The sequence below is a fragment of the Typopeltis vanoorti genome, chromosome 19 (assembly GCF_054136105.1).
Source record: "Typopeltis vanoorti isolate ZY-2024b chromosome 19, IOZ_Tvanoo_1.0, whole genome shotgun sequence".
Taxonomy (NCBI): Eukaryota; Metazoa; Arthropoda; class Arachnida; order Uropygi; family Thelyphonidae; genus Typopeltis; species Typopeltis vanoorti.
In genome coordinates this window covers 107,098,032-107,113,709 of record NC_143567.1, presented here as the reverse complement: position 1 = coordinate 107,113,709, position 15,678 = coordinate 107,098,032, and the positions used below count along the sequence as shown (strand labels likewise).

At 36.7% G+C, this 15,678-nt stretch overlaps 1 protein-coding gene across 1 annotated transcript in view; it reads right to left on the bottom strand.

Moving 5' to 3' along the window:
* The window catches only part of LOC150096430 (glutamate receptor ionotropic, kainate 2-like), an 80,096-nt gene that overhangs the window by 53,761 nt on the left and 10,657 nt on the right, over positions 1–15,678 (bottom strand). The window contains exon 2 of the mRNA XM_090409061.1: positions 470–516. Coding sequence (XP_090265187.1) covers positions 470–516 — 47 coding nt within the window. The remainder of the gene's footprint in view (positions 1–469; positions 517–15,678) is intronic.

Genomic DNA, 15,678 nt, shown 5'->3' with positions numbered 1-15,678 from the left:
TATGTAAGTTCGGTTCATTTAAACCTTGGTATTTCCAGGTCTACCTACTCACTGATGAGACCTCAATGAAGGTCGAAACCGGTCTGGGTCGTGATCTCTCCTCATAATGTAAAACAGTAATACATCTCCTAGGAGCTGGTTTTACATTATGAGAAAATATTAAGGATAGTGACGAGTTGTCCTAGTATTGTACCACCCAGGTGTTGACTTACGCTTGGACTCGCCGATAGTTCTTCTGCATGAAACTCTTAGATTTCGATAGATTTCGATCTCCGAGTTAAAGATGGAGCAAGCTCCACCTTTGACTCGCCTTTATCCAGCTTTATCCACCTTTATCCGGCTTTAAAATAATGAGGGATTTATTATCCCCTTAACTTAATTTACGCCGCCGGAAAAATAGCCTCTTGGCTCTTTATCGTAAAGAATTATATTATTATAATTGTTTGCTATCCTAGTAACATGAAATTACCTATATTGCACACGTAGCTATCCTTTCCTTCCCACATATCTAAGTAACTGGTATGAAAGTAAAAAAAGAAAAAAAAATTCCAATAAAAGAGTGACTTTTTAAATCTACTTTCAAGGCTATAACTCTAACTAACGTTCGTTTCTAAATAGAATATTGACTGAAAACCATACCTGAATTTCTTTAGCAGAAATACGATGGCCTATCTGATCATTTCAATTTGGTTACGCAAGAGATTTTATACTTTAATATTGAAACCTAATTTCACATTTACGATTTATTCTGTGGTTAACTGTATTACATTCTTGCTCTTCCATATTTGCATCTGTATTTGCAATCAATATATTAATTTTGAATGTTCCCCCCTGTTCTACACTCTATACTGTTTTAATGTCATCATTGAGTTCGATATTAATTATTCAATTTATCACGGAATGAATTAAAATAAATTATCAAATAGGTCAGTATATTTCTTCCAAAGAATTTCAGGTATGTCATTTTCAGTTAATATTTTATTTAATAACAAAACTTAATTAATTACGTTAAAGATTTAACTTAACTAATTAATTTTAAGCTCTAATGGTTACGCCATTTCTTCCAGTATTGTTTATACTGGAAGTTACACAGAAAAACTTTCAACAATCCCAAAATCATTGTAAAACTGAATTTTTTTAATGTTTTATTCTACTTTTACATTAATATTGGTAACATGCAAAAACTTTCAACATCTGATTTGCTTCACACCAAAGTCAGGAGATTTACAAAATTATGCATTAATACACCACCTTGTTAAAAATATCCGGACGACTGTTTATACCGACTCTTTATAGCGAGTTCAAGTTCATCCCACAGGATCAACTGGAACTTTGATGGGGTTGAGATCAGGGCTATGTGTAGGCTAGTCATATTCTTCAACATCACATCATCTCATCAAACCATTCCTGCAGACACCCAGCTTAGAAAAATAGGGGAATTTTCATGCTGGTACAGGAAAGGGCCTTCACTGAGCTGTTGCTATAATGCTGGAAGCACAGAATTATCGTGACTGTCATTAGAGGCCTTTGCGTTAAGATTCCCTTCATGGGAACCAGGGTCCACCCTGAACCATGAAAATTAGCTCATGAGGCCCCATCCACCAAACTTCAGAGTTGGAACAACACATTCGGGCAGGCAGCGTTCATTTTGACATCTACTGAACCCAGACTCGTCAGTCGGAGTCCCATATGGTGGAGCGTGATTATTCCCTCCAGAAAACGCGTTGTCACTGCTCCAGAGTCCAATGGCGGTCAGCTTTACTCCATTCCAACCGACGCTTGGCGTTACTCCTGTTGATGTTAGGCTTCTGTGCAGCTGTGCGGCCATGAAAACTCCTGTTCTTCAGCTCTTGAGGAATAGTTGTGGTGCTGGCGTTGCTCGCAGATACGTTTCGGAACTGGACAGTGAGTGTTCTAATCGAGAAAAGCCGATTTTTTCGCGCCACACACACACACACACAATTCAGCACTCGGCGATATCGCTCAGAAATTTTATGAGCACCACCATGTGTTGTTGGAATGGTGAAATCCTATAAGAGTGCCACTTCAAAAGTTACTGAGCTCTTTAGTATGGCCCATTTTACTTTAATGTTTATCTTTGAAGATAAAAGATATGGACTTCCTTTTATGCAGATAAAAGGAAGATATTGGCATAAAAGGAAGCCCAAGACCATGGGCTTCCGTTTATGCCGGTATGGAAGATGGTTGTGATGTATATAGTCATATCCACGACTACTACCAAGGGGCGTACTGATGTTTCTCATCAGATAGTGTGGATATCCTAAATACTCTCAAAGATAGAACAAAAATATGTGGTTTTCTTGGTTTTCAAAAGTCTGTCTAGGCTGAAGTAGAATGTAGTAGAAACTGAAGTAGCTATCTAGAATGTTTATAGTCTAGTAGGATGTTTATAGCCATCAATCAAGGTGAATATAAACCCATAAAAATAACAAATAACATTTTTATTCAGACCACGACAAATCCCTTTTGAGATTCAAAATCTACCATTTTTATGTATTTTTTAAAATTTTATGTAATTATTATATTCTTATGATAAATTTTGAGGAAATTTTTTCATAGGAAAAAATGGTTTCAGTGCAGTTAATTTCGGGCATTCATATTCCATACACGTTTCAATAAAACACACACACAAAAGGGGAAAAAACAGACGTGGACTGCACCTAGACCCTGCAGGGTAGACTTCAAAATGAAAAAAAAAAATGTTGTCTGAAAATGGAAATAAGAAAAAGTACATGAGTTGTGCATTGACTAAAAAATCAAAAATTGGACAATATTGACATAAACTCTAATTAATTAAACCCTCTAAAACTGTGAAAATTTTGTAGATCCGCAAAATTCTGTCCAGTCTCTATATAGACTTTTTCTTTCTTTAATATCTAGTCAATTTTCATCTCCCTAGTAATTTTTTTCTTTTTTTCCCCCTATAGTTTTAATTTCATTTAAAATAGTTGAGGTGCTTAAATTTAATTTCAATTAAATACATTAATTTAATTTTAATTCAATCTTTTTACCTTTGCAATTTTATATTATTATTATTATTATTGTTATTATTATTATTATTATTATTATTATTATGACACCTCCAAGAGGTCAAAGAGCTCATCATGGTGGAAGAAAATCCACTCCATGCAATCCACCATTTCCTTAAATATCCATAAACAGACAGCGCCATCTATGGGATTAAATTAAGAGGGAAATTAAGAGGGAAATCTTCAACTGTATTACACAGTTGAAGATTTTCTCTTTTCATCCATTTGGTTTATTATACTTATATGTTTATAAACTTTGCTTTATTTATTTTGCTTCAGTTCATTTTGTTAATTCGATCCTAAGATATTTCCCATATTCTGTGGTCGTTTCCAACACCTTTTCCATTAATGAATGAAATATCTTCAAAACTTCAGATATGAAGTGATAAAATACAAGATGGATTAGAGAGTAGATGGAAGTTTAATCGACCGTGAGATGCGGTGATTAATAATACCCTTGGAGGGTAATGGATGGCAATGCTGTAGCCAAGGAAGTTCTTACTGAGGCTCGGCTATTGCTGTTACCCCCTGCCATGATCAGAGCTTTAATAGCTCAATAACACCTTATCCCTACACTGTCCTCTACAGATAACGGAGAAGATGAAAAGCATTCTTGCTTCGCCCTTTTAAGCCAGTCCTTATAAGGATAAAATACAGTGCAGTTTGGATTTATTCGTATCTTCTAATCTCTACCTACAATCACTGTTTAGGATGATGTACCTGAGGAAAAATAATTGCGGCGACATGAAAAATTGTAAGGTAGTATTCGTTAAATTATTTTCTTATTTTCATGTATATTCCTCCCATTAGATTGGTAACCTGCAATACATTTAAACCCACGTGTACGCTAAGAATCAGCTAATCCCGAATTTTTTGTGGTCAAATCACTTAAGGTCTCCAATGAGCAGGGAGATGATCTCACACCGGACAATAAAAGTTCATCTGTCACCCACATTTATTAAGTAATAATATGAATCCAAATTAGTCATTTCACACAGAAGAACAGTTTGATGAATCTAAAGGGGCAGGGGAAAAAAACTGAAATCATAATAATGAGGATGCTACTCCAAAAGTGCAACACCCTCATCAATCTCTTCAAAAAATGCTCGGCCTCGCCTAGCACTTGCAACTCAGTGGCATCGTTCCTCAGTAAAACTCCCCCTGGTGTGAAACTGAAATAACATTGACCCGAACGATATTTTTAAGAAATCCATAAAAGTCTCCAAATGGCTTTAAAGATTTTTTTTTCCGAATTTCAGTGATTACGATAACTTTTTGGCAGAGATAACCTCTTTGCCCTCTTAACTACATTCTTCCTTCCCCTTCTGTGCATCAATCACAAACCCTGATAGCATTCGATCGGTCCTTCGATTTCCATAAAATCACTAATTCCCCTTGAAGTGTCTCCGAGCCTTATCGGAGCGACCGCGACATCTCATCCATAGTCATCAACCTCTCCCCCCCCTCCATTCCTCGCGTCCACCGACGCTCACTAATGGAAGAATAATAGGCTTTACGGCCGGTTTCCTTTTTTTTTTTCTTTGCGGATTGTTTTACGAGTAGGTCGAATCCTCCCACGTCTCGCGCAGATACCCGATACTAGCCAGAGCCCTTTACTGCTCGTAATCATTCGCAGGAATGAGGGTACGCTGCGCTCCGTCGTCGTCCTTTTGTTTTGGACGAAGGGGAATATCATAAAGAACTCTCTCCATGGAGACGCATGTCCCACGGCTAATTATGAGCCCGCCTGAGCTTTGATGGCTGCGGTTACAATCAATTGCATGCTGTCTCAATCCTGTGCAGAAGTGGTCACGTAAACAGCAGCATCTGTCGGAAGCCGAAGCGTTTTGGGCATTTCAAAATAATGAATAATGATTACCGCAACAAGAGAATCTTTAGTAATCTCTCTCTCTCTCTCTCTCTCTCTCTCTCTCTCTCTCTCTCTCTATAATATATATATATATATATATATATATATATATATATATATATATATATATATATATATATATATATATATATATATATATATATAAATAAACATATATATATATATATATATATATGTTTCTTTTCACGACCCTTCTCTTTCTCTCAGAGCATATTTCTCTGAGTTCTCTTCCTTCTCTCTTTTCGTTCTTTCATTCTCTCTCTCTCTCTTTCATATAGATATATATCCATCTATCTTTCTTATGCTTTCATGCTCTCTGTATATTTTGCTTTCTTTGATTATTTTATCATTCGCCTTTTTAAACCTCTTGTAATCTCTGCATATCTTCCTTTCCGGGCGTCTATATCTGCATTGCTCTCTCTGTCTCTCTCTCTCTCTCTCTCTCTCTCTCTCTCTCTCTCTCTCTCTCTCTCTTTCTATCTATCTTTCTGTAGCAAAGACTAAATTTTAAAGTTTGTAGGAAGGATAAATTTGTAAAATAAAATCATTGAATTAAAGCCAGTATGTTTGGATCCGCTCTCCAGCCAATTTATTTATTTACTCATATGGAGTTTCCTCCCTTTTCTCCCCCGTCCCTATTGGGGAGAGTTGAGCCCCCTCATGGGGGAGTTAAGTATTTATGACTGCAAATTCGTGTGCGTTCACGGGGCCGGTTTGCCTGCTTGCGGATGAAAAACCCCAGAGAAACTGGGGAGGAAAAACCCTGCTGTCCACGCCCAAGACCGGCTAACTTGGCTATGGCTGAGGAAGATCCTTAAGCTCCTCACGTCGGCGACGGTAATCGAACCCAGGACACTCCTTCCCCAGGCATATGGTTGCGAAGCGCAAAGCCACCAAGCTAACCGCGCGGACTCTCCAGCCAAAAGGCTGCGGGTTCGAATCCCGCCGTGGGTATGGATGCGTTGTGATTGTTTGTGGAAATACTAGAGTGGTAGTGGTTGGCGGTAGATGACGTTGGTGTAGATGAAGAAAGTAGTTGTGGTTCGTTGTAGTTGGTGGATTGATTGAGTGGTGGAGATGGATAGCTGTGAAGTAGGTGCCCTCCCTCGATGAGTCGTTGGACTCCCTGGAGGTGTTAAATAATAATAATAATGATAATAATAATAATAATAATAATAATAATAATAAAGTGTGGCAAGTATGGTAAAAGAGCCTCCGTAGCTTCTCGGTATAGACGAAGCCGTTTGATTGGAAGGACCTGGGTTCGATTCCCGTCAGCGATGCGAGGAACCTTGATCTTGTCTCATTCGACTAAAGGTGAGTTAACCGATCTTATATGGAGGTAGGATTTTTACACCGGAAACGTGTATTTTTCCCCTCAGAACAGGCAAACCGGTCCCGTAAACACTCACGATTACAGTCATGAATCCCCCTTAGGGGATGCAGCAAGGAGTGACGAACCGGCCGCATTAAATTCGTCGTGAACCCCTCATTAGGGGACTATACCCATCCTGAAGGGATGGATAAGATTAAGCAATCAAATCAATCAATACAGAAAGAAAACATTTCGACTTTATTCTATCTTTCTTTACGTAGTAGGTTCTGTAGTCTGTAATCCAAGCAAGTTGACTTCCTATAATCGTAATATTAATATGATAACGAGGTTAATCCTATCTGTATATATATTTGTCGTCAATTGCGTGATCTCTCGTTGCTTATCTGTTACTGTGGGTGGGGAGGAACTCCACCATCTTGGTAAGAGACTGAATGACTCATCTCGAGTTGAAACCCCTTAGAAAGTTTATCTAGTCATGCTATCATTCGAAATACGACCATTCCTAGGGAAACTCATCATTGTTATGAAGTGAACTACAGCTACAGATACGTTATTTTATTATTTATTTATTGAGTTAGTGTTGTGGATGGAAGTATGATAGAACAACTCGAATAATGAGTTAGTGAAAAGCTATCAGTCATTTCTTTTTTTACTTGTGTGTGTATGTGTGTAAATTATAAAAGTTTGTTACAAACTCCCATTGTAAGTAAAATATTGCCAGCATCTGGGCTCCAAATAGTGTTGCTGATGTTTCGTTGGAATTATTAGAGGTCTTCTGTCACGACCAGAATTCCAGAACATAAATAAAACCTGCCCGAGCTCACGCCTGGCATCGATTGCATCTTGGTGCCGACGTGTACGCAAGAGGGGTGAATAAATGGGATGCAGCATTACAACTCTGTCAAAGACGACCGCCAAGTTCACACACACACACACACACACACACACACACACACACACACACACACACACACACACACACACACACACACACACCACCCTGCCTCCAACTACTCAGGCGGAACATATCTTAGGGTGCTTGCCATCATAGATTACCCTATAGAAAATCCAATGGAATGCTCCGCTGTGACATTTATAAGAAAACGGTATTTGAAAGGTTCCACATAAATGGATTCGATACTTGCATTTAAAGCTTGTGATAGATTACAGAAAGAAGGAGGAAGTGGAATTAGGAGAAAAAAAAAGCATTTATGGTGTGAACCAATAACTCAAATACAGCAATGTTTGAGTTATTTCTTATTTCTGTTTGCTTCGCCAACTCAAATCATGAACTTTGTCACTGTTCAAAAAATTTATTCGTTCATTAAACAACCTCTTTCCCTTAAGCTGCGAATATGGGATTATAGAAACGTTCGGTTTGGAAGAAGCCTTTGGAGCACCCCAGTTTCTCATAAGTTGTGCTTGAGAGTATTCTTGATTGTTACCCGCCAGGAAGATACACGTTTCGCTCAGGTGAAGAAATACAAATATATTTAGGACATACAAAAGTAGGTGAAAAATTATATCCAAAATACCTTAAAAACTTTCGAGTATAACAAACTGTTATAAAAATTCAAATAGTGTGAAAAAATAGTTCGTTCTCCCTCCCCTCCAAGCCAAAAAAATAGTTCCGTAAAAACGCCAAGTAAAAGCACCTAAAATTATTTATATTAGTAGACAATAGTAGAATATATGATTAAAATTCAAGTACAATAGGGCAAAAAACCCACGTTGGTTGATTGTTAAAATTCTGAATACGGCTCTCCTCTTCAACCTGTTCCAAACCTTATATGATACCATTGGAAAAGCAAAACACAGGAAAAATAACCCATCAATCAATACTGTCTAGGAAGAGATTAGTCGATGGATGAGCAAGTGCTTCCTGACTCAGAGATTTTTCGCCTACAATCAGGAACCATCCAACGGAAGGTCAGGTGATCCCTCGACTGATCGACATACAGTAGTACAGCTCGCGTAACGTTGCTCTTACATGATCTTCTCCCATTAACAATTCTTGTCCAGCAATTCTACCAAAAACGTTTTTTCTCCTCCTTGGTTCGTAGCTTTTGCCAACTTTGTTCTAAGAAAGTTGGGTGATAAGACTATCCCTCCCTCCTACCCGCTTCTTCTAGTGTTCTCACCAGGAGGGGGGGGTCTTCTTATGCCCCACCCTCCTCTTATAACACATCTCCGATATTCGTGGAGCATATAAATTCATGAGTTAACTGAGCCGGAGTGTTCTTCAATTATAGGACATTGCCTTTCATCGATCCAGAAGCTCGAGCCCGACAACTTCTCAAATGGAAACAATAAAAGTTTTTTTTTTTTGGGGGGGGGGGTGAATAAAATAAGAAAATTGGACAAATTTATATAAATACGCCAATTATTATGTGTCGATTTCCAGAAGAAATCTATTCCTTAATGGCTTTTTTAAATAAAAACTCATTAATGATAGTAAACGTATACTACATTATTCTATTTATTCTCCTATCTGTTTATCTGTCTACGAATTTATTTGTCGATATCCGTCACGGTTTGCTTTTGCTTTATTTAAGTCGCTGGCGAAATTTCTTAAAAGTCTTTTAAAGTGCAGTTTGTATAAATATCTAGTAATTTGTCATTTTCTTATTTTCTTTTTCAAACAAACATCCCCTCTACTAGCACAAATTACATTTTGCATCTACTACTAAATCTAACAAAAAAAAGAAGAAAAAAAAACTAACAGAATGTATTGATTAACCAAGTAGCTGCAGAATTTTTTATCTGCCAGGAAATCTTCTCGTCCGATGTTATTTTTCATGCTTTTTTTTTACTTTATTTCGCCAGCATTTTATGAGAACGTTAATGACCACGAGGAGGCGCCCGATTATAATTTTATTACTAGCACGAGATATATTAAGTTGGTGGCGCTTTACCGTTGACCGCTACAAATAATTTGAAGGCATCGCAATCAGCAAATTAAAATGCCTCACGAAGCCAATAATGAATAGCGAAGTTACAAGCAATAGCTTCACGTTCGTTGCTATGGTAATTGAACGCTTCGCGTGACAGACTGTTTAAAGTATGAATTTCCTTTCCTGACACGATTTTATTGGAGGAAGAGGAAATTGACGTCGTTAACATTTTGCAATGGGACTTAAATGAAAGAAATTATTTAGAATAATTAATGTATCTACTTTGAAATAAATAAAACAATTTAAGTAAAGGATAATCGCGAATGTAAATTTGATTTCTAAGAATTAGCTGAAGTTTATATTTTTTTAGTTAGTTATTCATTTATTTTTGCCTGAACTTTAAATTTGAGTTACTTTGCCACATCAATATTTTATACGATGCATATCGCTAATGTTCTTGGGATGAATTTTTATGGCTTACATTACCCATAGGGAAAGCCACACTATTGTAAATATACATAAAGAGATGCTGTTCTTTAAATATGGGCATTCGTTACTTGTATGGCAGTTCTAACAAATCCGTAAGGAGAGAAACGAAAAGGCCGACGGGTGTAAAAATAGCAGCTTAATGTATCATCTAGACGTACTTTGATATTCTGCCAAACATTTAAACTAGTACGATGAAAGCAAATAGAGAATGAGTGTTGTTTGTCTTTCTCTTATGATATACATTAGCGAGAATATTCTAGTGATAGCAAGGAAGCTGAAAGATTTTCGATGGAGATAATCCTTATCAAAACCCTTCACAGTAAAATATCTAAATAAGATACAGAAAATATATTTGAGGATTTTTAGAATTAGACAGTAAATAACACGTCCATTCCGGTCATTGCTAATTGTCTTAATGGGAAATGTACGAGTATAAACTGTAAAATTCATAGCTATACAATGAACATGACATCCTCCTGATAGCTCAATACCAAATATGAGTACACGTTTCAATGATGGATTCCATACTTTCTTGAGGATCTGACATGTGTTTGAATATCTACAAACTGATGACCTAGCTCTGAAGGGAAGATGCTTTCTCTATCCCCGTGAGAAAAGAGCATCAGGAGTTGGCGCAAAGCAGCTAAGTAAATACAGAAACAACATATGCCATTTACCCAATGTACTCAAGAACTCTGTGAACTCTCCAAAAAGATTATTTTACCATTGTGATGCTAAGTTGTCGATTTAGGTACCATTGCACAATATGTCATTCATTACACTGTAATAATAATAATAATAACCAAATCCGATTACAAAAAGGAACAACAAAATAACGGATATGTGCGCTGGAAAAATAAACCCTTGCATGGCCAATTTCTTCGAGATACTGAGGACAAAATTGACGTGAACAAGACGTGGCAATGGATAACAGAAGGATTTATTCTAGTAGCTAAAGAACAGGCATTACAAACTAATGCAATCAAAGCAAATATTTTGAACATCAATAATAACAGCAAATGCAGATTATGCGATCAGAAAGATGACTGTAGAACATCTAATCAGTGCCTGCAACAAAATAGCTCAAACTGACTATAAATACCGCCATGATCAAGTGGCCAAAATAATTCATTGGCATGTATGCAAAAAATATGACTTTCCTACTTCTGATAACTGGTGGCAGCATAAAATAGAGACAGCACTGGAAAAGGAAACAGCAAAACTTCTCTGGGACTTTAGAATACAAACTGATCGGCATTTGGAACACAGTAGACCTGACATCACAATTATCGAACGACATGTTTGGATTATTGAAATCACAGTACCAAGTGAAAACAACAAAAAGAATTGGAAAAAAATTACTAATATCGAGATCTGGCAATCGAAGTTGGCCGACTGTGGCTTGAACACACCAAAGTTATCCCAATAGTTGTCGGTGCACTTGGTGCAACTTCATAGAAGCTCTCCAACTATTTACAGCAATTAAACATCATTGAAGTGACCCCATATGACCTACAAAAAACAGCATTACTTAGAACAGTCCATATTTTACGACGCTACCTGAAGGACTATTCTTAGATTATTGGATAGAATCTGAATTGTTCTGCATCACCAGTAAAATGTTTGTTTAAATGATATCTTGTTTTGACTGTGTATCAATTATGTAAATAAAATAAATATTAATAATAATAATAACAACAACAAATGAAAAGAAAATTTAAACCTTTATTTATATTTGCATTCATGCACCTAATAGTAATTAGATGAAATTACGAGATGTCCAATAAGGATTGTAGGTCGTAAAACGATTGTAAAATCCAAGATTACAATCATATGGTGGATTGGATTTCCATCTAGACTTTTTAAAAGAGGTTGATTTATGAAGATAAAACGAAAAATCATGGCAACATTTATTATTATTATTTGACATATTATAGTGTCAACACCACGGAAACAACAAAGTGCTGTGAGCTTTTACTAGTCTCAGAATGTCCCATTTAATGACATTTATTTACAAAGAGCATCTGCATTAAAGAGGATAACAAAATACTTCACACCCGTGCGATCATGTGTTGTTGAACCTGACTAGCTGTCAGTGGCTGGGCGTTGTCGTGTCGCAAGAGCACTTCAGCCTGAAGCAAATGCATCTCTTTTAGATAGAAGCAAGCGATGCTTTTGCTCTCTCCGAAGCACACGTCAAAATCACCTGCAGTATGAATTTCTAGACTAATCGGACTTTTTTCCGTCGTTGAAATTGGTCCATCCGATTTGTAGTTTATCTGAACGGCGAAATTTACATAAAGTGCATGTGCACGGTTCTCAAACTGTTTGGTTAGTAGAGATTTTTGACCAAATATCCCTCGAATAAAGGAAATTTTCCTTTACTGGCTAATTTTGGTCGAAGAAAAAGAAGGTGGGGTTTATAGAACAGTCTTTATTTTATTTTGAATATTTCAACTTAATGCTTTATTACTTATTATACAAAGACGAAATTTGAGTAACTAAACTGCACTGTCAGGTTATGAGTTGTGTGATAATATTTAATTTTATGAATAGTCAAAGCTCTCGAGGGGTATGGTTAAAAGATGACTAAATTAATTTTCTGTCATTATGCGGAAGCATATGGTACAAAACGGCGACGGGGCAAGAAAAAGCGCACAAACCTTTGCTTCTTTGAATACAAAGAAGTGCTGAATTTCTAAGCTTGATAAATATCCATTGTCAGGAAAAAATAGTTGTCAAGCATTGCACAAACAGTTGTAATCTAGACCTGTCCTCTTGGAAAGAGAGAAAACATTGTATACAAGCCTTTCGTATTCCAATATATGAACTATTAGGAATGAAGGATAATGGATTGCTCGAGGTGGTTCCTTCAATTTATCTGTAGAGTTTTTATTTCCATTTGAAATATTTAAATTTTATTTAAATAAATATAAGATATCGGCTGATTTTGGTGATATCTAACCTTACCATTATATCCATGGAATAAATGTCATTTTATTTTTTTTTTTGAGATAAAAGTTGTGCTATTTTAAAATAATACATGAACACAAGTGATCTGTAAGAGGATAGAAAATTTCCTTACAAGATTTGAAATAGGCCTTGAGCTTTCTCGTGTGCGAGAGTGATAAAAAAATCGAAAGTTTAGGTAACTCTAGATTCCAGTACGGTCGGTTCTATTGTCCACCATGGTAAGCATAAATATTTCCTTGGCCTTTTTTTTAAACCATCCGTTGCTTTAAAGAAATAGTGTTATCTAAGAGGTTTTAAGACCATGACCATTAGCTTACTTTTAATAGGATCTGTACTGAAAGATATGCAATTTAACACATCGCAGGAAATGATTTTAATGGATTAAGTTGTAAGCGTTTGGAATCCATGACGACAACTGTAATACTTCCCTTGTCAATTTTTAAAAAACGACGTGAATCCCTCTAATCTCTTTCTCGTAGATGCTCCATTTCCCCATTGTGTCTTCTTGTAGATATTCTCGTGGCACTGTTCCACCAACTGGCCATCCCTCCACTTTACAATAAACAAGAACACTGGTCAACATCCATACGCAGTTCAGCTCTAAGCTAAGATTATTGAACTCCTCATCCTCTTCTTTCATCATTCCTTCTACTACGTTTTTCCGAACGAATACTAACAGAATCCTTTTTTCTGTAAATGGGACTTTTTACACGGAACTGTTATGGGTTTTCTGACCTTGTGTGTGTGTGTGTGTGTGTGTGTGTGTGTGTGTGTGTGTGTGTGTGTGTGTGTGTGTGTGTGTGTGTGTGTGTGTGTGTGTGTGGTGAGGGGGGGGAGTAGTAATATTAATAAAAGTCTTTTGCATTTGTGAAGATAGCCACTATTGCGATACGCAGTTATAATCAATTGCATTTAAATTGCCAATTATTTTTTTTGCTTTCATACATCGACAATGTGGTTGAGATACTCAAGACCAAACTCTTGTTGTTAACTAATGTGATTTAAAGGTATTCTTAATTCTTTTCTTTGTTGTCAATTTCCGATTCATGCTACCAAACACTCGTGAGTGTGTTATGCATTTTGGAAAATAAATACAATTTAATAGAATTTAGAAACACAATTTAAATCAAAATCAGATTTAGACAAACTCATTCTGAGCCTTAGTATGTAACATGAAAGCAACCACGTTACATTTTGTTATTCTAAGCAGTTACTTACTAAGACTTTAAGTAGTTTATTTTCTCAAAAAAATAAACAAAATGCACACCGCTGCACAGATATTATGGACATTTTCTGTTGGAATACTCTTATCGCCTGCAAGAAGATAAAACAGCTAGAATATACATAATTTATAGAAATAACATACGGGGACAGTTGGAAAAAATCACTATTTGGGTGAATTTCAAGCTATTTTGGCGCAGACTTATGAATTCTGAGGTTATCCGCACAGAAGGTATTACACAGGCCCAAATTTTAAATGAAGAAAATTAGATTAGTCAGTGTTTCAGAAGTCGCTTCAGACTTCATCAAAATCTGCTCTGATAATGCATTCCCAAAGAATTCCTGTTATACGTACATTAAGTATGTGTAACAATAGCAATCTTTGCAGGAAGTTTTTCCATTTTGTTATACTTTATATAAATTAAAGATACCAAGAAATTATATGCTTAGTTTAATCCTTTATTCAATTGTAAGCAAATAAAGTTTGCGCCTGAAATATTTTCAGGACTGGGGCAACTCGCATATAGAAGCTAACGACTTCGCATCACTTGCCTTAGTATCCCATAATGCAAAGCACATATCCTTGGGGATATGTATAATGCTATACTAAGGTAAGTGATGTAAGGTCATCAGTTTTTATATGCGAGTTGCCCCAGTCCTGAAAATACTTCAGGCACAAACTTTGTTTGCTTACACCTGGATAAAGGATTAAACTAAGTGTATGAGTTCTTGGTATCTTTAATTTAACAGCAATCTTTAATCTACGTAAATCCCACCCAAGAAAGGCTACACATTTAGTCATAAGGGATATCAAATCCGCTGTTTCTGTGATCACAGAGACTAAATGTTGTACTTTCCAAGTCATTAGCGAATTTAGGCTTCTAATAAGCAGGGTGGTATCGGTTGTGTCTCAAACCAAGCTCATGCCTAACCTAAAAATATATTGGCGTTGGTGCTGCGATCGCAGACGAGTCCACAGTGCAACTGATATTATTACTAATGACGTCATTTTGCCATAAGCGAATCATATGTTGTTACAACTGCATAATTTAGTATCATTTAGTGCACCAACCTGTACGAAGACAAACAGACAAAGTTCTCTTAATGGGCCATTTTGTATTGTGTTAAAATAGCAAAGGAATGTCTTACCTAAGTTCATTTAATATATAAGTACAGTCACTTTCCTGGTAAAGACATTCATCCTGTCTTTCGGCGCCTCTTGAAAATATTTTCTTTGGAAATTTCTTGGTCTTATCAAAGGCACATTTCTAATTTCGGCCCAGACAGCTTGACACTGTCTCGCGCCCGCTGTTCTCCCACCAGTTTGACTTATCATGTTCTGCTTTCTTGATGCACGAAGACACTCCTTAAAGGGATGACAAAAAGTGGTGATAAATCACCTTGCGGACTTCTAGGGATTGACCAGCTCGACAAAGATTTCTCAGAGCTGCCCGGATTCCACTCAGACACACTAGCAGAATGACGGATGTATTCACCGTCACCAGGTCGCGTTATTTTCCGTTCTATCTTTCCGTGACACCCCCAAAGAAACGCGAACTACGACATTTCTGATTGTGTCATTCAAATCATCCTTTTTGCCAATCATTTGGCGCCCATTGTGCGTCGCTTGATTTTTTTAGCCTCCCTTCCAACCTTCTTTGAATACTTCGAGAACGAAAGGGTATTGTTTGGAAGCTGTTGGAAAAAGAGTCCGTCACGAACATGCCTACAAAGATATGAATGGATCTATATGATGCGATGCCTTTTTAATGTTCGGATAAATTAAGTGTTCAAAGTATCTTGGATTCTGAGATAAGCAGAAGG